Below are 23,984 nucleotides of genomic sequence, written 5' to 3' on the forward strand. Positions count from 1 at the left end.
TGGGAGGAAGGGCATCAATGACTCAGAGACAAAAAGCCATGCAGAGGATTTAGACTCTGAATGCGAAGAACTTTTCGAAATAACCAATTTAGTTTGCTTCTACTTTTCCTTATACGTATGTACAAAAGTGATACAGGATTTAAAACTCTATGTCTAAATAAATCTAAAGGGACTCTTACCATAAGTATAAAATCAAGAATTGTAATTTATAAGAAGTTACTATATCACAGCTTAATTGGCAGGGTCCTTTCCTATCTCAGTGGTACACAAAACAATGGTGTCTCTGACCATTCGATGAAACATGGTGTTCTGCAGGGTCTGGTTGGCTCCTATTATCTGTACATTTCCTGATGTTTAATAAGCAGTTTATCAAACAAAATTCGCATGTTCCAAACTCTGTGTTAAGAAACACATATGCAGTATAGAAGTCCTCAGCAACATTGTGGACTTCGATTGTGCTAAGCACTATCCAAACGATATTAGCCAGCTTCCTTTGCCACTTGGTATGGTTGCCACCAGCAAGAAGGAGAATGAGCTTAAAGTCAGTCCCTGGGCAGCAGCAGGAGACTCTGAGCGGTGTCTCTGGGCTAGGAATCTTGGCTAACACACCTCCCAAAGTGAAGGATCCCCACGAGTAGCTGGTATCAGAGACATGCTTAGAATAAAGGAAGTGTTACCAAAACAAGCAAAAACTATGCCATTTAGTTGGGGGGGGGGGGCACCTGGCTGGGTCAGTTGGTGGAATGTGTGACTCTTGATCTCAGAGTTGTGAGTTCAAGCCCTGCATTGGGTGTAGAGATTACCTAAAAATAAAATCTTTTTAAAAAAATATGCATTTTGGCTACCACTGATTTCTAAAGTTACTCTCTAAAATCATATTAAATATTTCTTACTTTTTCTAAATTTTCCAATCTGCAGTAGATAGAGCAGCATAAAAGAAATCAGATGGCTGCCTCAAAATTGGCTCATTTTAGAAAGAATTAAGCATTTTTGTTTAGACACTATCTTCTAATGTGAATTACAATGCTGATTTGATTATGCAAACTTTTAGAGTTAATTCATAGTAATCAAAGCATGTGGTGCTTACCTTCTTTTCAAATAAGATATCCTAGGAGGGAAAAAAGAATAAAACATTAACTCGCTTCATGGTTCTGCTTCCAGCTTCTTATTAGTCTTAATTATTCTCTATGGGATATGCAATTTTCAAGAAGAATAGCAATTCAGTCTTTTTAACCTTATAAAAGCAGTAGAGCCTCCCAGCCAACCTCCCAAGGAGCACTCTGAGCCATATCACAAGAGACAGGAAGGGCACTAACATTAAAAATTACTCTTTTTTGAGGAGCTTTATCTTGTTACATCCTATGTTCTAGCTTTTGTTTTCTTAATCAGCTCTCTAATCTCCATAATTTGGCTACAAGCTTGATCAGTCATCATAAAGACTTTTCACTTTTACTTATAAAGACTTAGCCAGAATACATAATTGTATGTTTTCTCTACTTTTATTTTTCCATCCCTATCCATACATGCATTTTTTCAAACATTAAAACATTAAGTTTAGCGTGATAATTTCATGAAATACCAACAAGCCTTTGAAGTCAATCAGGTCCAGACTCTCATTTTGCCTCAAGGAAACTTGAGTCTGCTGTGCTGTCACTTGCCCAATGTCATACACTTAGCTGGAGCTACCTGAACAAGTTCAAGTGGTACTTTATACTTACCCACACAGTAATGAATTAGCCAGAATATTTTTCAAAATTCCTTTAAATTCACGATTTTAGAGAAATTCACAATCTAGTTTTTGTCTAACATCTTGACCTACTTCCGCTGAATGAGGTACTGTCTGATGAGGGCACTAAGGCCACGTCCGAAGCCAAACATGGGAAGGAAATTAACCAATGCTTACAGATGAGAGAATTGTTTTCATAATGTAGAAATGATGTGTCAGATTGATGCCTTACAACTGAACCTGAAGGGTTAATTTCATATGACAAAATAGAAAATGGAAATAAAAAGCCCTAGAATATTTGTTGCAAGATATTAAAAATGAAGTGGGCACCTGGGTGGCTCAGTTGGTTAAGTGTCCAACTCTTGCTTCTGGCTCAGGTCATGATCTCATGGTTCGTGAATTTGAGCCCTAGATCAGGCTCTGCACTGTCAGTGGGATTCTCCCTCTCCCTCTGTCTCTGCCTCTTCCCAGCTCACATTCTTTCTCTCTCTCTCTCTCTCTCTCTCTCTCTCAAAATAAATAAATAAACTTAAAAATAAAATGATAAGAAATGAAGAATGTAATGAGGAAGTTAAAGATAAGTCAGAGCTGTACCTTTATGGAGGACCCCACATCCCTTTAGTTTTATTTTTACTTTACCTTTATTTCCATACAAACTAATAATACAGAGTGAAGATGTACCAAAATGCTTTAAGCAGTTCTAGGGATCTAATAGGAGGACAAAATTAGGCTGAGAATTAAGCATCGTCTGGAGTTTTTACCCTGTGTCCACCATGAACTAGCTGTGTGGCTTTGGACAAGACACATAAGCCTTCCAGGTCATTTTCCAAAAATACAAAAAATAAGAAATTTTGACTATGGGGTCTCAGGAGCTGTAAAACTCTGGCCACACACCCTATTTACAAAACTCAGAGTCTCACCAATGGCCTTTTGTCCCTTCCTTCCCCCTCACTCCCCACCCTCCTGATTTAAAATAGCCAGCCAGTATAAATTCAGGCTGAAAGCAGATGAACTGCTTGTATCTTTATGAACTAACAGGTCATGTGGAGAAATGGGAATTCAGATATACTGACAGTCTTGGTGTAATTTCCCCTCTCCAGAACATTTGGCTGTGCCTAGAAAACTGAAGATGTGCATACTTTATTTCTAGGTTGCCCAGGACAAGTCCTTGTTTCCACCTGTTACTCTGACATCCCTTCCAGACATATCTTAGAGAAATTCTTGAAGTACTTGTATATTTCAGCATTCATTATTTTCAGTAGTGAAAATTTGGAAATAATGAAAATATCCATCAGTATTAGAATGGGTCAATAACTGAAATATTATTCAGCAGTTAAAGTGAATCCATTGGGGCTACATATTTCAACATAGAAAATTTCCCAAGGACAGGGAGTGATAAAGCAAGCTGCAGAGGGATTTATAGAATGTGATCCAAATTATGAAAATATTTTGAACACATGTCAGAAGTTTAGTTTTCCTGGGAAGGAGAGAGGGAAAGGAATTTGAAAATAGTTCAAGATATAATAAACAAGTAATAATTCAAGTCAAATTGTAATGTTTGAAAGCAACTACTGAAATAAAGAAAAATGCAAAGTTCTGTCACCTTACAACCTTTTTATAATAGGCAACACCCTTCTATTATCTAGCATCAGTTTTTAAGCTCATGAATTTAGCTGCCACTATGCCTGATGTATAATTTTACACTTTTTTCAGCTCTTCCTTTGAGAATTTAATTTCTGCTGTGCCATGTTAACTCTTTAAAAATATGTGCCATGAGGCTTAAAACCATAACAACATAACTAACTAATTTTGGAACTCATTTGATTTTGTGTTTGCTGGAATTTGTATTTCTATGGAAACAAAAGTAGACCAAAGACTACACAATAGATAAGACTGTTTCAAACAAAGAACAAAGCTCTATCCCTAAGGGCACTTATAGTCTATAAGCCCCAGTGACAGAAAACAGCACACAGCAAGCAGCGTGGGAAGGAGATCCCAGACTGGGTGGGGAGGTGGGAAACAAGACAGTTTCTGGAAATAGGTGGGTTTTCTGGATAATTTTCAAGAAGAATGCAAAGGACCAGCTCATTGATGGAATGCTCCTCTATATGTCAAAGTTTATGAGGAAAAAGTCATAAGGACTAGTGTGGGCAATAAGACAAAGGAAGCAGTGAGGAGGGACATTTGAAAGAGTGGACAAAAGGGCCCATGTGGACAGAGCTGGACACCTTGGGAAGTAGTGAGTGCCTTCCCTTAGCAGAGAGGCAGGTTATGTGGCATACAGCTGGGAGAATGTGGTCAAAGCCATAGGGAAGGGCACGTTCAGTTAAGATCTAGGCAGATGAGGGTGCCTGGGTGGCTCAGTTGGTTGAAAGTCCAACTTTGGCTCAGGTCATGATCTCACAGTTAGTGGGTTCGAGCTCTGCGTTGGGCTTTGTGCTGACAGCTCAGAGCCTGGAGTCTGCTTCAGATTCTGTGGTTCACTCTCTCTCTGCTCCTCCCCCACTCATGCTCTGTGTTTCTTTCTCTCAAGAATAAATAAACATCAAAAAAATTTTTAAAAAGATCTATGTGGTTGCTCTAGTTTAAATGGAAGTGATAAATGGAGAAAAGCCCTCCCTGGAGCAAAAGAAGGTGCATTTTATTAATGGAGGCAGAGTTCTGTGATGGCATATATGTGGAAGGAAAAGACTAGAATGGAACTGCCAATTTTGTGAATGAGTATGAGGTCAATGCTCTGAGAAGGGGACAGAGGACATGTGAGGAAGGTGGCAAAGGTATTGGCACGGTAGCAGATGGGATCAGAACAAAGAACTTAATAGGCGAGGATTACAAACTCTGTGACAAAAAAATATCTACAGCTTAATATAATGGCAAAATAGCCACCATAACATCTTTTCTGAAAGACCAACTATATGTATGGGATATTGGGTTGGAATTGTTTCCTTGGTTTCAATACTGTTATGTAAATCATAATAAAATAGTATTAAAACATTTTACATATCCTCTTCAATGTGGAATCATCAGGTATCTCTTGGGTCATTCAGAGTTGAAATGTATTCATGGGTTTCTTACATGATACTTTCTACTAGAGGTACCAGGGAGTTGGTAATGATTCCTTGATTTGTCTTGCTTCCTGCAAAATCTGTTCATTGTGGGCACCCATGTCCATTAAATTCAACTGAAGTATACTCCTCAGTAAAAAGAAATAAACTGCTGATATAAAAAACAACCCAGTCGATTTCCAGAATTGTCATGCTGGGTATAAAAACCTTGACAGAAAAAGAGTACACACTGCATAAGCTTGTTTATATAAAAGCCTAGAAAATGTACACTAAACTAGAGTGACAAAAATCAGATCAGGAGCTAAGAGGCAAGGGAAGGATATTGTGCAAAGAGGCATGAGGAAATTTGGGCGTGGCAGAATGTTCTGTATCCTAACTGTGTTGGTGGTTTCATGAATGTGTACATCTATCAAAACTCATAGAATTCTGTACTTTAAGTAGATGCAATTTTTTACTTAAATTATACCTAATTAACTTCTTTTAGAAAGTCAACTACATAATCATTTCAAAATGAAAAGCTTAAAAATTCAACAAAAAAAAATGTAATGGAAATAGATTAGATGAGGAATTTTTCCAATGGTCTGATCAAGAGTCAAGTTCTGCCTCCCACATAGTGGCAATTGGAAACGTTGAAACTTAGCATATTGTTCTTTGAGGGCCTAATAAGCACTTTGGTTGCTGGAAGTGTTTGGAAAGCAGCATCTCCTGAGAAGTGGCTTGTTCATAGAGCTTCCATCTGAACAAACAAGCTGAAATCACAGGATGCTAAGCAAGAGCAGGGTCATTGGGACACTTGATCATTTTCTGGTTTCCCCCAAAAATGGACAAATAGTCCTGTGTCAAGTCTACTGCCAAGATCCTGTGTCCTGAGTTGGGCAGGAGCTCTCAGCCAAGACAATGTGTCTAGAAGGAGTATGAACCTCCTGAGCCTACACAACTGGCCAAAGAGATGCCTCCCCTGCAACTTCTATAGTCAGCAACTAGCAACTCATTATCTCAATTCAAGTGTTCTCTCCAGCACATGCTAGAATCTTCTATTTTGGGTTCAGTGGTAAGGACTGTTTACACTATGGCACAGACAGACGTAGGCAGTTAGCCAGGTACCCCTGAACATTTCCCTTTCATGCAAAAAAGATGCTCAGGGTAAGCACTCCCCCTACTCCCCTGGGGACTGAAATCACCATCTCCAACCTGGGCTGAACTCTCTCTATCTACCCCCAATGCCCAAGGAAAAGAGACCAGAAACAATAGCAGCTTTGGAGGAGGGATGTTGCTTAACTGTTTCAAGGCAGCTCTGATTGAGAAAATCTTAAAACACAGTTTCTATTTTCCCCTTTCAAGATAACCTCATAGGGTTAACTGTGAAGACCTCAGGGCCTTTGCATGGCATTACATTTTCAACTATAAAATGAGGATAATATAGTACCTACATCATAATATTGTTGCAAAATAAAATAAATAAAATAATGAATAAAATAAAAGATGTAAGTAAAGTACTCAGAACAATGGCTAAGACAGAGAGCATTCAAGACATGATAACTATTATTTAGATAAAATAGTTTATGTCTCATGCTGAAAACAACAGTTATAAGAATAACTTACAAGTTATTATCTTAAAGTTAATATTTAAGTGAATTAACTTACAGAATAGTTATATAAATATAACAGAAAAATATAATAAAAAATATATAAATATAATATAAAAATAAAATATAAATAGAATTTAAGTTATTAACTTATAAGAATAATGTTAGGAAAAAGATTGGGAGAAGGGACAAAAGGGCAAAACAATCTCTGAAACAAGGCTGAGATTTTTTGCAACCTATAGAAAACAGCTATATGAAATGCTTAGTATAAGGGACACATGTGCCTTGCCCTCTTCTCAAGAAATCAAAGAAAATCAGTATTTGTAGGAAAATCGATTTTTAACACTTAACAAATCAACCACTTTTTCTCTAGGAGTTTTCTTCTTGAGGAATACTCTGAAGAGGGATTTTATTTTGATTGCTTTGCCTTGTGTTTTCCCAAGCAGAAAGGAAAGGATCTCATACACAGCTGAGCAATCAGCAAAGAAAAGCATCGACATAGCTAATCAGACCAATCAAATGGCACTCATTGATATGTGGGAGAAACTGTTGGGTGACTGAAGGTTGCAGGTGATTTTACATTGGGTGGGCTTGCTAACACCTAAGAAACAAGGACATAATGAAAAAATTAGAAGTCTATGAACTCTGCTTGAGTAGCATAATATTGCCGTAGGTGACATATTGAGTCAAAATGTTTCTGCAGATGTTAAATGGGGAAAAAACCCAACTTAGTACAAATACTGCAGACCACAAGTTGACCACAAATTGAATATAAGTCAGCAGTGTTCGTGATCCCAGGATGTATAAACAGGAGACTGAAGTGTATAACTGGAAAGTAATTCTTCCCAAATTCTCAGCATTGTCTAGCAATAAAGTTAGGAATGCAATTCCAGAGCAGGAACTCTGGTACTTTCCCAGTTTATCTGGTGTAAACTATCAAGGAAGTGGAGAGACTTCGGAAAGATTCTCTTAGCTATTTCCAAGGTGGATTCTTTTTCCTTTATCTTTCTGACCCAGTATCTATCCTCACAGAATTTATAATTAAGGTATCAATATTATGATTGGAAATATATATATAAGACCCACTCCTCAAGTACCTACCAGGCGATCTTGAATTTTATCTTCAAGTGTGGGATCACTCAACAGTAGAATGGGCTCGCTGGATGATTCCCCAGATATCAAACGAAGTTTGGCTTCATTGACGACAGTGGAAAGTCCAATGGTGATAAACAATATTCCTGCAGTTCTGGCGTCTTCAGAAATACTCTTGACATCTGGATTCTTTGGATGGTCAATGCCATCAGTCATCAGCAAAGCCACTTTCACACCATCTTTACGCCCTTCTCTCTTAAGCAAACTAGTGGCATTGGAGATTGCATAATAGGAGAAGGTGCCTTGCCCAATGAAATTCATAGATTTGACCCTCTGCTTAAAAGTCTGCAGATCCTTCCAAGAAGAAAAAGGTGGATCAATTTGGACAGAGGTGCTAAACTGAAGTGCTGCCAGTTTGATATCATATTTCAAGGAGCGAACCGGGGCCAGTTGGAAAACCTTGTCACTCAAGCTATACACAAAATCTTTCTGTTTATCAAAGAGAACAATTTTAGAACTTTCAGAGCTGTCCACAATGAAGACCACATCTATGAAGCAAGTAGAATCTGAAATAGAACAAACAGGTTAGGCAAAATATTTGTTCCTAATCAGGAAACCACTTTGCCTAAGGAAAGCCCTGAGGTGGTGGGATGTGTGTTGTTTTGGAGAGGAGAGGGGAGTGCAAAAGAGAGGTGCCTTGGAGATGGGGCTTAAGTTGTGAAGAACTACATCTCTTTCCAAATCTAGAAATTCTTTGCCTCTTAAAATCATGCAAATAAAAAGCAAACAAATAAAATATCATGTATATTGAGCATCTCCTCAAAGTAAAAGCCGCTTAGAAATCCAGCAAATATTGGGCAAAGCTGTCTAGATGTAAACAACACTCTGCCTAAATCTCAGGTTCTATGTCACATTCATGAGGCTTCATCTTGTTCGGATAGTTGGTTTGGGGATTTTTTTTTTTTTTTTTTAGCTTTTTTGAAATCCAGGAAGAAAACAACTATACACATCACTTTAGCAATAAGGGGGAATCTTAAAAACAGAGAACTTGAGCTTGAATTCTAGCTCTGCATCTTACTAGTTCATTTGTCTATGGCCTGAGATATGCCATTTAGTCTCTCTGGGCCACTATTTCTTTATGAGAGTGGCACTTTCTGTCATTACTATTTTATAAAGCTACTGTGAGGCTCAAATGAGATAATGAATGTACAAGGGCTCTAAAACATCTAAAGTTTTTATAAGTATCCTTTGTATGTATACAAGGTATATTATTATCACAACATAATTATATTAAAATAGAATATTACATATGTTTTTATATATGTATGGTTTGATATTTATATCAAGTGTTATTCAGAAAAAAATATTCAGGCTAAAACTAATCATTAAAAAAAAACTTTTTTTTTTTTTTTACCCTGGAAGTTATTTTTCTTTGCAAGTAAATTGGACTTTGATCCTTTCTTTCTTTGTCCATGTATTGTTTGACTCATAAAAGCTGGCAAAAGCAGGAGATAGAAGACGAAATGTCTGTTCCACATCATGGCAGGTGGTGAAAGGTCATCTGTCTTGTAGCACCTTTAATAGAAAAATCAGTTATAAATACTTTGGTAAAATAAAATGTTTGCTATTTTTTAATTTCAAGCCAGCAGAATTGAAAACCAGCATGTGACAAGAGAAAAGGGTTTTCATTCATATTTCCAGAAAAACATCTACACTGAGATTTTAGAAGATTTTAATTGAAATAAATCGTGGCACCACAAGCCAACACTTATTACTGAATATTTTAGATAGTCAAAGAATTACAGCCACGTAATCTGAATTTCCCATTTTATTATGGGAAGCAGAGAGTGGGAAAAGCCATTTGAAAACACTTCAGTCCCACTCTGTATGATGACCATGGTTCAAGCATAGGGTCTGTTTTGACATTTCCACATTCTTCAAGGTGATATCAGATTGCTACATGGTTGTTTCATTATAACTAATTCCTGATGATCTCAATATTTTTACAGGGTTGTAGAGAACCACCATCATTCCAGTCTTAATAATACATGCACAACTTTAGTGACTTCAAAAGGCTAGTCAAAAATGAAATTGCCCTTGTATTCCCATAGAACATCATTTCTCTTTTATGCTCTTGCTTGGAAACTTCATCTACAACAGAGTTCCAAGCTGGACTACAGATGCATATCCAATGAATCAAAAGAGTATGAGAACAAAAATAGCAGATTTGCTCAGCAACATTGTTCTTCCAGTGAAGAACTGATGGACAGAAATAAGACTTGATATCAGAACACACTTCCTCTGAACATTCCTGTAAAACTATTTTTCTGGGTCAATTAACAATGAAAACCCTAATCCTGTATTAAATCTTCAGCCATCTTCATCCCTCAATATGCCCAGCTATCCGCTGGATGACTTTTAAACCCACAGGCTTCCCTGGCAAGAGAAGACTCACATGTAGCTAGCTCAGTATACTGGAGAAGGAACAAAAAGGCTTTTTTGAAACAATGTTCTGCATGGTTTGGAAATGCTCTCCTTCTTAAACTATACTGACTTCAGAAGTTCTGGAAAAGGAAATCACATTTTCCTTCACTTTGCCTTCAGGGAATGGGAACCAGGAAATCATGAGCATGATTTTTCCAGGCTCAAATAGGGGGTGGAAATATATGCAAAGGTAGTGAGGAATGGAATGGATCACTGACTTCTTTCATATATGCCAGATAGAGAAACCCAAAAAGGAATCAAAGCTGTTGGGTTGAGGATGAACCAATGGATGGCTCCATGGCCATAATCTGATCCTCAAGTAATATCGCTTAGCAGGAAGTTTATTAAGCTGACTCTGTATCAGTCTGGCCAAGCTTCTCTTTGGCAAGTGCATCAAGTGCAATTGGCCAGATGTCAACAGTTTTCAGATCAGGTATGGTAAGATGTGAAGACAGCTGAATGTTTAAAAAAGAAGAAGAACAAGAAGTTTCCTGAGGAAATAAAACACATAAAGGACATCCTTCCCTCAAGTAATCCCTTGTTAACCAAAGAGAAGAATGCAGAAGGAAGTACAAGTTTAACTGAAGACTAACGTAAAATAAGGCTGTGTAGCAAAACACAGCTGCTATTGCATTTTCAGGGGGGCAGGCCAGGGGAATAACACCATGTCCCTGGTGTGACATATGACCTTTCCCTTTCATTGAGCCCATTATTATAAGAAGCGTCTCAGAAGTTATAGGAATAAGAGACTGAGGATTTAATTTCATTGAAAATAAGAGGATTTTACAAGCTACATGATCAATACAACTCTTCAAAAAAATCTAAAGAAGATGATTCCCATGCAGGACCCTGAGCAGAAAACCACTTTCTTCTCATTTGTTGGCCTCATTTTGGGCTTTGGAAATGCTGTCTTTAAATAAAGACTTGTCTTCCCTAAAACTAAGAACTTACTCATACAGTTGTGTGTGTGTGTTTTTACTTGTTTCGTTTGTTTGTTTGTTTGTTTTTGTTTTTGTTTTTGTTTTTTTTGGGGGGGGGGGGTTTGTCATATAACCATGAATTCGCACCTGAAGCTTTTTCTATACAATAGTCACCGTCACAACGTCTTCACTAGCAACAATCACAATGTCTCATATTTTATTACTGTCTCCTCTGTTACTTTTTATCCAGCTCTCCCAAAGCAGTCTTGCTATTCCTCTCTCTTTACTAGAATTAGCCTGAGGATACCCTTATACGTTTGGTTTCTAGTTCCACAGCCTTTCTGAAATCTCTTTCTTTTTTATTAGTTTGGCATAGTAAGAGACACTCATTTTTAATCATTTTTGCCATGTTTTATTTTGCCTCAGTTTTCAATAATTCTTACATTTTGCTCATTTAGACATCATATACAAGCAAAATAGGCTTCAGGGGGGAAATGCCATTAAATAAAAGTTAAATAAAAGAAATTTATAAATTCAGATAAAAGAATAAAAGATATAAATAAATAAAATAAAAGTTAAATAAAAGAAATTAAGTAAAGAAAGAAAAATGAAAGAAATAAAAGAAATAAAAACCTCTGTGTTTACTATAAGTGGCATTCTATAAATGCAGAGACAAAGATTATCTTTAACCAAATGCTATATATTTGCCTTTTTTGCCTAAAATTTATTTTGGGTAAATATCAGCATCAATAAATCCAAGAGACTTTATATTTTATGATGTTTTAAAACCAAAATTCTTTCAGCAGAGTTTACCAATTGTATTCACAGTGTTTGCATAGCATTTATTTCACATAAAGATAAAATTATCAAATGAGCACTTTATTCAGATTGCCAAACTAACCAAGGTATAAAACATTCTGTAATTAATACTGAGTTATAAAATATGTTCCAAATTAAGGAAAAGAGATCCCAAAAGATATTAACATCATTGCAATGCTATGTAGTAGCCTGTGAATTAAAAATCAATTTTCAAATAATTTTGACATAAATTTTAAATGTCTACATTTTAACAATTATTTATATTTTTCTAATAATTAATTTCAAGTAATGGCAGAGGATAGAAAATTTTTCTATCAGCTATTATTTTCAGCTTTCTTCACATAATAAGTATGCACACCTTTCAGTCTTCCACAGTGCCTAGGTGGTCTTCTCTGATTTCAAGTGATTAAAATAAAACAGTTATGTCTTACCTTATAAAGTTTGTCAAACTGGAATTAAAGACTGATTAAGCAAATGCCAACAGCAAGGACCATTGTTGGGGATGGAGTTAGCTATTTGATATTGTTCTGTTCTGTGGAAATAAAAATTATCTTTGCTTTTGGAACTTTTGCAATCTTTTATTTGTGTTTATTAGCCTAAGTTAAAGCAAGAGTGGTCAGGCATTTGGCCAGGGTGCAAGATCTGGGTGGGATCAGTAAGTAATTTAAAGGAACAGTGTCCTCTTGGAACAAGCCTATGTTCTCCAAACTGTTATAAAAATAACTTGAGCAGATTTTCTACATTTTCGGCATTTATTGACAGCCTGCCTTTGTGTCTCATACCATATCCTCCTTCTATTTCTACATTTCTTTGCCTGGGGTGTGCTCTGTGTGATACTAGTTCCTAACTGCTCTGTGAGGGAGTGTAAATGACAACAGACTCAGATGCAAAACTGGTTTTTCAAGAGAGGCAATGGATTGAAATTATTGAAGCTGAATGAAGAGTATAGAGAAGTTCCTTATTCTAGCCTTTCTATGTCTGTGATTTTTGAAATTTTTCATACTACCATTGGTATTATATACAGTGAAAGAGTGATCTGAATTTAGTTCTGGTTTTGTCTCTAATATGGGGACCTCAGTTTCCCATTTATGAAATGAGGGAGTGAATTTAATTATTTATCAAGATCCTTCCAAAGTATAACACAAGAGCTAGGTTTACAGTGGTCATATTCTGAGCTCTCTGTTCCAGAAAGGTAGTCACTGAAGTGGCTCCGTTCTCTTTTTTCCTGTTTTCTACCTTCTGGTTACAACCCATATTAAGATGTTTATCAGTGCAAAACATACTGCCACGAAGCCACTCGACTCCTAGACAAGTAACAGACAGGCTTCTCAAGGAACTGCCTCACAGAGAGTAGCAAGATGATCAGAGATAGCAACACAAATCTTCACGTTATAATTATTTAAAAGTAGCCTTCTTAGGAAGGCATTTTGACATTTACAGATACACTTATTGTAACATAATAGCTTCTACTACATGAACATTTTACCAGGTGTGACGCACTGCGCTAAATGCTTCATTCACATTGTGGCATTTAGCCCTCCCAAAGCATCACCACCTACGGTACAGTAAGTATTGTAAGAATTCATTTTGCAGATGAGGATGTTGAGGCAGAGAAGAGTGTGGTAAGACTTTCTCACTGTCATACTAATGCTAGAGAATGCCACAACAGGATCTTAACTCAGATGTATCTGAACCCTGAGCCTCACTTACAACAACTAACGCATTATTAAATTACGTGTCTGGGTAAACGTTCATGTTTTCATGGTTTCTGCACCACAAAGCAGTTTTTGAGGAACCGAGGAAATTTTGTGAGGCTTTGGTAATAGAAAAACAGTGGGTAACTGTGCAGAAGTACAAATGGAATTTCCCAGGAAGCAACCATGTATATACCTTAAATAACCTGTGGATGTTTGCCACACTTATCACTTTTGTGAGATGAGAATCGTGGGACAAGGAAGTGGCTTTTTTCAGGTCAACTCCTTTTTTTCTGGGGTAAAGTACCAACTTACGGAATAATAATAAGACCTCTAAGAAGCAACCAGGCAACTCCTGGAGGGGAGAAATGGACTAAAGCCCTCCTGCTTCGGAACTGTTCTGACTGAAGTTGGTGACAGGTTGGAGTCCTGCCTGCTCATCGTTTTCCTTTCATCCCCCAAGGTCAAATAGGGTAACCCACACCCAGGGTTTGCCACCTTTCATTCCCAGGTGTGGCAATCAGCACTACATTGGTTGATTGGGTAGATGACTCTGAAGAAAATCTTCTGTCCACTTACATGAAAAAAGGCTAGTTACATAAGGCAATTGGTTTTACGTACGGAGAAGCAAAATGGCGTGGGTGAAGAATGCAGTCTTAATCCTAATGGGTGGTCTTCAATTAGTGTGTAATTGGACATACACAGTCCAAATAAGGGAACATGGAGAATGATGATGACTAGAAAAGGCAACTTGGAGTCCATGACCTTCTGACAGTTGTTCTGTAGCAAAGACCTTTTTTTTTTTAATTTTCATTATGCTTTTATTATTGCTTATAGGGGTGCTACCTCCTTTATACACCCACTAGACAACATCTACCTTAATATCTCTAATTTTTCTGTTACAGTGCACAGTGCTGGCTGTAGCAAAGTCTTCATAGAAGAAAGAAGCACACTATTTTTGCTATTATTACTGTAATGGCCTAGAATAAGCACTCAAGAAATATTTATTGAGTGATTACTCGAACTAATTTTTTCGTGTTTATCAATCACTTGAGAACTGTGATACAATAGCTTGTTCTCTTCCAGAGCTTTACTAGACAAGGAATCTTGTTGCATCTTTTTCAAAAATGTTTAATACTCTACCACGGTAGAATCTATGTTGGCTTTATTTGTTTTGGTACCAGTGCCGAGATGTCCATTTCAGTAGTGATGGTATTTGGGGTCCTAGAAACATTTAAAAGGAATCAAAGTCTGGGATGACTTGTGTATATTGGAAGGTTTTATCTGCTTGAGGTTACAGAAATAATGAAAAGGCTAAGTAACAGATCAGATCAAACTTGTATTGAAGTTATACATCTGGACCAAGACCAAGCTATAGCATAATGTTTCACAATCTTCTCCCAATTTCCCTGACCGTTCACAGCGCTGATCTAGAGTAGAAAAGAACATTATCAACTGAGAATGGAGAAGCCAAAGACTTTTTTGCCCAATTTGGAGTTATCTGTAATCATTAGAGGTCCCCTTCTATTATTTTTCCGTATAAAATCTTGAGATAGTAGAGTTGGGTTTTTTTGGGGTTTTTTTTTGTTGTTGTTGTTGTTGTTTTTGTTTTTTTTTGTTTTGGTTTTTTTTTTTGCCCCAAAGCTCTGAAGCTTCTGGGATTCACCATCTTTCTTGGCTCTAAGGGTATGACTTGAACATTCTCTCATGTCATTCATCTGTAAATTAGAGGGACACCAAAATGGATTTGGTTCTGTTTATCAACTAAGGAAAGGATTAAAAATATTCAAAGACAACAAGGAAGTGAAAATTATCATTGGTAATAAAACATAGGCAATGTGTCATTGCTTCAGTATGGAGCAGTGTGACTACAGCGCACCTCCCCTCACCAAATGCTGATCAAGTTGACTCTTCTGCATTCTCTTTACTCACTTACAGTTTGTATTGTTTGTTCCCTGATATATCTGGATTGTTTGTCATTTGGTCTTCAGCTTGAGTAATCATGTCACAAATGTAACACACAGTGCCCTAGACCACCGTGACAGCATAAATTCCCACTGTCCCAATCTCAATTGCTAAAATCTTTCTTTAAAATTTTCCTTCAATATTGATATTTTCTCTTTGCATTTATTCTTTACTAAGATCAAATTAATTCATGCCAAAAAACCAGAGTGCTCTCTGGAAAAATTTAAAATTTTCCTGTCTGATAAATGTCTTAAAGTGCTTAGGTCTTGTGGTACCATAGGTTTGAATGTTCAGGTTTTTTTTATTTTTGTTTGTTTTTTCAAAATTATTCCCTTCAGTTAGTGGATAGGGCAGTATTAACTTTTTCATGCAGAGTGCACTAAAAAAGAAAGATCAGATCTATTTAAGCCTTGCCCAAACTCTTGTTTTAATGGAGAAAATATTTTCTATTTTTCATTTAGTTGATTTTACTTTCAGGTATTAGAAAGTATTATACTAGGATGCCTGGGTGGCTTAGTCGGTTAAGTGTCTGACTTTGGCTCAGGTCATGATATCGTGGTTCATGAGTTCAAGCCCTTCATCAGGCTCTGTGCTGACAGCTCAGAGCCTGGAACCTGCTTTGGATTCTGTCTCTCTCGCTCTCTCTCGCTCTCTCAAAAATAAATAAACATTAAAAAAAATTTTTTAATGTTGTACTGTATTGGGGTGAATTATTTAATTTCCCACTAGATGGTATTGGAGCTTTTCTTGTATGAGGGGCAAAGAAGAGCATCGAATATCAGAACTGAAAGGAAACTTAGACACAACTTCTATTTGACTTTTCCATTTCACAGATGATAAACTAGAGGTAGGTGTTGTGACCCATCCAAAGGTCCTAGCATGAGTCGGTGAGGGAATAGAGTTTAGATCTTTGTGTGGTAGCTGGCCATCTTTCTTTAATCCTGAAGCCCTCAGGATTGCTTGGCCTTTGTACCATCCAGGTTTGTGCCACAGCAAGAGAAAAAGGATGCTGGTCTATGGCCAACAATATATGTTTGAAAAATATGGATTTACTTTAGGGGCCAATGGCTCAGGACAAATTATCATGAGCTAAATTCTTGCATGTAATGAGTCTCACATCTCACTATGTATGCCTGGACTATCAAAGGCAATGAACACCAGTCCTTGAAGAACTGTCTCCTCTGGGTTTGGGTAGGTTCACCTGAGAAGCTGGGGATTATTACAAAGATTTCAGTGACCAACTGTGCATATTATTGATTCCTAATCAAAATACATCCAGTAATATAAGAAGACATCATCATCTGTATGTGTAAGTTTCAGAAACTCAACATCGATCTGGATGTTGTGGTCAGTTCTTTTGGGATTTAATAAGAATATCCCCCAAAAGGAAGTTTGTAAAATAATTCAAATTTCTGGAACTAAAATGCTTTAAGAACATTAAGTAACATTATGCCACATTATACCAACCCATGACAACTCTGGTTTACAGAATATTGTCCCTATTTGAAGTAATAGAGTCAACTGTTTGCATTACATCTAAATTATGTAGTTTCTCCTATATAGTTTCTGTCCTTTTAAATTCTGCAACAAGAGTAGATTATTCGTGGACAAAGTTTACAGCAAAAGAGACCTGAGGTGAGTTAACATTTTTACTATTTTAGGATGTGAAAAATATTTTAATAAAATAACACTCTACACAAGTATAAGGTGTATATTATAGTCATTATTTATTATTTATATCCAGAACTATAGATTCTGAAATTACACATGTATAATTTTTTAGGGAGAAAGCTTTTTTACTTAAAAAATTCAGAAGCCAGTACACTAAGTGTCAGGACTTAAATAATGAAGCACTTTAAGTGCAAGGATTCTTTGATTTGAAGGTGTTCAGAGCAGATGGGCCAATGTGGAAAACAGATCACCAAGATTTGGGGATTTAGTGAGGCTTGAGAGGAATTTGCAGGGAGGGGAACACTTAGTAACCAGAGAAGTGAGAAGAGAGTCTTTTGAGTAGATGAAGCACCATGATGAGCAATGGTAGGGAGATGGGGTTCCGCCCAGCAGGCCAAGGGATTGCTGTGGAAATTGGCAGCACACGTGTGTTCCTGGAGCAGCACAATTTCCAAGAACTGGCTACAGAGTGGGGACAAGCAGTCTGGAGAGCAGAAGCCAAGAAAGTGTTCCTGGCAAGTTGTCTAGCTGAGTGCTGCAAGTGTCAGCCCTGTTGAACCACCCTGGGAGGTTAGTACTATTTTATCATTCTCATTTTACAGATGGGGAAATTGAGGGACAACGGCATCTTGCAACTAGCTCAAGATCACATATGCAATTTCTAGAGTCCAGAATTAAAAACCAGGTGTGAGAGTCCACACAGCAAATCACAATGCAATGCTTCTTCCTACTTCCACAGTGTGGCCTCTTTTCTCCCTCTCCTTGTACAGTTTGGTCTCTCAGACCTCAAGTCGATTTCTTGGCTGTTCAGAATGATTTGATAATTATCCATCTGTGTTCCAGGGATCAGGCAATCATAGGGTCCCCCTACTACTCTGCCATCTTAACTTCTCTCTTTATATAATTTTTAATGTAATTTTTACTTAATTATATATTTTCCATTATGTTAATTGACCAAATTCGGAAATGCCAAATACACAAATTAGGACTGACCCTGGGTCTTGAGGGACTATTGATTGAAAAAAGATATTTGGGCACCACCTTGTGGGGCTTTGTGGAAAGACACAGTGTGAGAGTCCGCTTGCCTACTCTCATTAACAGATTAAAATTCTTAATTGCTTACGATGCTGAATGGGTAGAATGTAAATTGCTTTCTATAAAATTTTCTGGGTAAGGAAATAAGAGAGTAAGTCAAAGAGATGGCAAAATTACTTTTATGTATGAATCAAGAAACTAACATCTGATGAAATTCCAAGCGTATTTATTTAACAAACATTAACTCACATACAGTTCCTAGTATATGTGAGGCATTGGGTAAAAAATAAACAAGACCTAGTCACTTCAGCTCAGTGAAAGAGATAAGGAAGTAAAAGGCAGTGGCAAATTTTACCAAAAAAGATTTTTTAAGTAATCAAAAGACAAATGCTAGTTAATGATACCATACTGATATGTTTGGAAGCAAAATACACTGTTACCCACAACTTAGTCTGAAATGCATCAGATAAAAAGAAGATGGATAAAGCCATGTGTAGATGGATAGATATATGATGGAGCAAATATGTCCGTTATTGATCACATGTTAATCATGGAATCTAGATGGTGGGTAGTGAGTTTACTGTGTCATTCTGTCAACTTTTCTGTATGTTTGAAAATTTTCATTAAAAAATATTTAGTTAAAAAAAAACAGGTAATGACAATACAGTACAATAATATCTATAAAAGAGACCTGAGAAGAAGGCACCCTGTCCACACTGTGACACAGAAGTTGGAAATCCAGGGAACAGAAGATAAATAGACATTTCTCTGATGCCATGTTACAGGGTTTAGGCTTTATCTTGAAAGCAATAAGGAGCCACTGAATAGTTTTAAGCAGAGGAGAGACATGATCACATTTTCATTTTAGGAAAATCACTCTACTGGCTATGTGAAGAATTAATTGGAGGGAAGCAAACCTGGAGACTGAGAGACCTATAAGGAAACTTAGCAAAATACCAATGAAAGATAAGACTCTCAAATACCAGCAGCAGAGATGGAAAGAAGTGAACAATTCTGAGAAATACTTAGGAAACAGAACCAAAGAGCTTACTACCTAATTGGCTTAGGAAAGGAAAGGAAATGAAAAAGCACAGCGTCCAGTAGTTTGCTGAAGAGGATTTAGCAACTGGCTCTCTGAAAAAAAGTGTGTATACATATGTACACAAGTTTATGTAAGCTTATTATAAATGTTACTGATATAAGGAGTATATAGTGTATTTATAGGTGTTATTTACAAATAATAACAAGATATACAAATTTCTGCATTATGAATTCCATATAGCAAATTGATTCTCATAGAATGCTTTCATTTATTTTTGCCAAATTCTTGTATCCTTAGTCAACCTCTGGTTGCAATTGATGCCTGACTATAGTTCTAACAGGGATGTTGACTGATATTTCCATTTTCTTTAGCAAATATTCCCCTTCTTTCATTTTTCTATGGTACTTATGTTAGTGTATAACTGTTGGTATCTCTTTCCTCCCACTATTCACACCTCCCCATAGGAGGAGTTAGATTTATCCTGAATGATGGGCACGATAGTCTAACACACATTCGTCCAAGTTTCCTGTATCAACATCCATCATCACAAAATAATGTTCTAATAGCCTGAGCATTTGCCTAATTTATACACCATGTGTGAATGCTTCTAATGATACATAGTCCATTCCTTTTACAGTATTACACATGTAATATAGAGGATCATACCCCATACTAGAAAAGTGTATTTTTCTCAAGACTTTTACTGCCCGACAACTGTCAGAATAACCACAATGCAAATGGCCCTTCCAGAGGCATGTAATGCATAACCTGCAGAACTATAGGCTTCAGCCCTGTGTAACAACACACTTTTCATGCAATTAATATTTTGGCATAAAAAGTATAAATTTGTTTGCAATTTATTATATGTTTTTTCTATTTTATTATTTTATTATTTATTTATTTATTGAGAGAGAGAGAGAGAGAGAGAGAGAGAGAGTGCATGTTGATGAGTGGGGCGAGGGGCAGAGAGAGAGAGAGAGAGAATCTCAAGCAGGCTCCAAACTTAGAGCAGAGACCAATGCAGAGCTTGATCCTAAACCCTGGGATTATGACCTGAGCCAAAGTCATGAGTCAGATGCTCAACTGACTGAGCCACCCGGGTGCCCCTATTATATTTTATCATTTGTATTAACTTATTAAAAACTTGAAATTTTGGATGCATACTGTTTTTTTTGCTCATTTGATTCCATTTGAATATCACCAATCTGTTGAATATGCAGGACTCCATAGGATGCATTATAGAATAACTTTATTTTACTTCCCACCGTCCTTTTGTTTCTATTTTTGAGGCCAGGATATATATCATATATATATCATATATATATGATATATACATACATATGTGTATATATATGCATACATATGTGTATATATATGTATATATATATATATATATATTTTTTTTTCCTTTTTGCCACTTGGATCACACGTTGGTGCCCTAAGTCTTTGGGTCAGTCTTTTATATAAAAATCATTTCTTTCACATTTAATTATAAACACTATCTTCTTCCCATAATCAAAATATCTATTCCCATTTAGTAGTCCAAACTCTGAGCTTGAAGATTCTCCTCTCCTCAGCAGGGATTCACTTCAAGCTGGAAGCCTGCAATAGGAAAAGGGGCATAGTCAACTCTCCCACTTCCCCACTTTGTGTCTGTCTGTCTTTCACATGCTCATGAAGAGCAGGTAGATCAGCAGGAAAGAGCTACTTCACTGCCTTGCGGTGGTTTTGGAAGGTATTAAAGTGATCTCTTTCTCCACTGTGGAGTTCTCCCTCATTCTTTGGGAGACTGCGTCACTGGGGATCTCTCATCCCAAGTTCTTTTAAAGCCAGCCAGGTCTCTTCTGTGGGGGTGGGGGTGGGTGTGGAACTCCCCCTCCTCTCACCCAGCCTATTCCCAAAGGAACAACTCCAGTGTCTCTCAGCTGAGGTCACCTTACTCCCACCAGAAAGCCCTCTTATTGACTGGGTTATGCTGCCTCTCTTGCCCTTGTGGCCCTCATCCTGTCCACAGGGTACACTCAGGCATCGTTTATCCTGACAAACTCCAAGAATGAAAGTTCTTTCCAACAGATGCTCCTCTCACCTCTCAGCCTTCAGAACAACCAAGCTGGCCTTTAGAGTTTTCAGGCATGGCTCAGACAACAGACCATCATGTTCTCTACCTGTGTCTCTGTTCCAGCTTGCACAGATCAAGCCCTCCATGGACAACAGCACTCTCAGATCTCTCCTAGGGAATTAGGAGTAAGACTTTCTGGACATGAATTTCTCCAAAGAAATCTCTCTCAGATTCTTCAGTTTCAAGCCCCTTTCAGGAGGGTTTGGGGTCTTTAGTCTACAAAATCTATTCTAGCCCTGCACGGTGGTAGCATCTCACTTTGGAATGTAGGAGCAATCATCACCTATTATTCTGTCCCAGTCTAGTGGGGCTTTAGCTAGTTACTAGAAATGACAAATTCATTTTTAACATCTTATTACTCAAAGAAACATGTTGTATGAGCATGGATAAATCCTGAAACAGAAACAGAGAAATGAAAACAGTTGTGCATGGTGGGAATATATGAATTTCAAGACATTTCCTTCAATACTGTTTTCACAATATTTTAAAATTTTTGAGTTGGAATGGAAGCATTCATATAGTTGTGTAATTTTTCATCATGCATTCCTTTTATCATGATTTAATAAATAATGAGGGGAACAATGATGACTTTAACGTATCCCACCCTCAAGGAATTCATAAACTATATAAATATATTGCAATATAATAGGTAATAGAATTATTACAGTATATAATTGTGTGTGTGTGTGTGTGTGTGTGTGTGTGTGTGTAGAGCCAGAGGATCTAACCTAGGCACAGTAGACAAGGTGCTAAGGAGTTTGGAAAGATAGACATTACTTCCGGCTATGGGAGACTTCAAAGCGGAACTGAGTGATATATTTTGTGGGATGAATAGAATTTAATTTTTCTAATTCTTGGAGAAGGACATGCCAGAAAAAAAAAAAAAAGGAACAAAGGTGTATTCCTGGGCGGTGGATTGTGGAATTCCTCAGTTCTTGTCTTCTCAAAGAAAAGAATTCGGTTGAGAGACCCGTTAGAGAGAAAGAGAGTTAAAGTAGCAAAGGTCTTCTATGTAGCAGAAATACACTCCGAAGAGACAGAGGAGAGGGCTGACCCAAAGGTAGGGGTGCAGCATGCTGAGTTTCTCATTGTGTTCTTTTATGGGGTTTATTTGGTCTCCTCCCTCTCATCTTATTATTATCACTCCATCTTGGGTCTGCCTTGGTTTCCTCCTCTCCGACCTTTCTGGTAAGTCTGTGTTAGTCATCTTCCCATGAGTGTAAGCGTAACCCACGTTGGGGGCCCAAACCACATTGCACATGGTATTATAATGATATCATTACCGCCTCAGAATTACTAGTGCACATAGTCTTTCATAAGTGTGCATGCTCCGAAGTTGGGGAAGTCCCTGTAGCCAGTATCTTCTGCTTATCAGTCTGTGCTAGGCCAAAAAAGGGGTTGGTCTAAGGGAACTGGGGCAGCCTCTTGGCAGAGATGGGGTAGTCCCTGGCATTTGTCCCTCTGTTATCTTCCTTTCTCCCCTTCTGCTCATGTGTATCTAACTGCTTACGCTAGCAGGCATGTTACAGGAAAAGTGCTATATAAAAATAATTAGGCACAATTCAGTAGGGCTAGAGCTACTAGCTCTAAGAGATCAAATGGGAAAAACATATTGGGCCAGAATGGGGACAGCTTCATGGTGATAACATTCCTTTTAATATCCCAGAAGCTTTCATGCATGTTACATGGAAAGGAGTATCCACTATTATATGTAATTTGTTAACCTTTAAATCATTAGTACATATTTTACTTCATTTATACAACTAACATATTGAAAATACATGAATTTAATAAGCTAGATTTCCTCAAACTCGAAAACATTGCAAACTGAATACTTCTTCTCAAGTATACAGTAGCAGATATTTCTTTAATGTTTTTCACAAGAAGAAAAAATACACTCCACTCTTCAATGACTATAAAACTGACTGATAACAAAAGTTACAAAAGGGTTAGACCTTAGGAAGTAGATTTTTTCATCATTTCTATCCTGATTCTAATTCTGATTCTCTTTATGCTTTTGGTTTCCTACCTCTTGCATTTCTTCCTGGGGTTGCAATTATACTTAATAAGAAAGTCAGGCTTAGCTTCTCAAATAAGCTGCTGATGGTCCAAGATTTTGAACATGAGAATCAAATTAATCATCCATTTAAATGTTTTATAGTCACTCATCATACATTACATCAGAAACATTCCAAATTATTGGCTTAGACCTATCAGATATGCTTTGGTTTTTCTGTGACCTGGTCTTTTGCTCAAAATTACACTGGTTCTGAATGCATCATCTTCATAATTAGATATATGTCTAACTTTCAGTGATGGTTCTGGGAATCTTTTTCTCATCTTACTACCAAGAGAAGTGTGCCTTTACGACTGCTTTGGGCTTTGTCTGGTTTAGGTAATTCTAAAATTAATTTGATCCATTGAAAACACAAATGTTCTTTCTCATCGACAGTTAAGACTTACAGTATTGATGTCTTAACTGTGGGCTGAGGAGTTTGGATGTTGGTCTGCAGGGACCATGAACCAATGAAGAGTTCCACATAAGAGAGTCACTTGAGATGTGCTTCAGGAAGATCAATCTAGCTACACAGAGGACAGGGTTTAAAGGAAAAAGGTAGGGACAGAGGCCAGTTGGGAGACTACTGTCTGGGTGAGCAGTAATTAAGACCAAAACTAGGGCAATGGCTGTGGGAGCAGAGAGACGAGCAGAATTTAGCCTAATCATCTGTTTCAAAAGCCCAAATGTGATTTTCTCAAATCCCATCC

General features: G+C 37.3%; 1 protein-coding gene across 1 annotated transcript in view; it reads right to left on the bottom strand.

Moving 5' to 3' along the window:
- COL28A1 (collagen type XXVIII alpha 1 chain) overlaps nucleotides 1–12,425 on the bottom strand; it is a 172,128-nt gene extending 159,703 nt beyond the window's left edge. The window contains exons 1-4 of the mRNA XM_049641510.1: nucleotides 12,124–12,425; nucleotides 8,884–9,044; nucleotides 7,479–8,035; nucleotides 1,088–1,108 (exon numbers count right to left, since the gene is read on the bottom strand). Coding sequence (XP_049497467.1) covers nucleotides 1,088–1,108; nucleotides 7,479–8,035; nucleotides 8,884–9,010 — 705 coding nt within the window. The 5' untranslated portion in view covers nucleotides 9,011–9,044; nucleotides 12,124–12,425. The remainder of the gene's footprint in view (nucleotides 1–1,087; nucleotides 1,109–7,478; nucleotides 8,036–8,883; nucleotides 9,045–12,123) is intronic.
- Between the last annotated feature and the right edge of the window lie 11,559 nt (nucleotides 12,426–23,984).

The sequence above is a fragment of the Panthera uncia genome, chromosome A2, assembly GCF_023721935.1.
Source record: "Panthera uncia isolate 11264 chromosome A2, Puncia_PCG_1.0, whole genome shotgun sequence".
Lineage (NCBI taxonomy): Eukaryota > Metazoa > Chordata > Mammalia > Carnivora > Felidae > Panthera > Panthera uncia.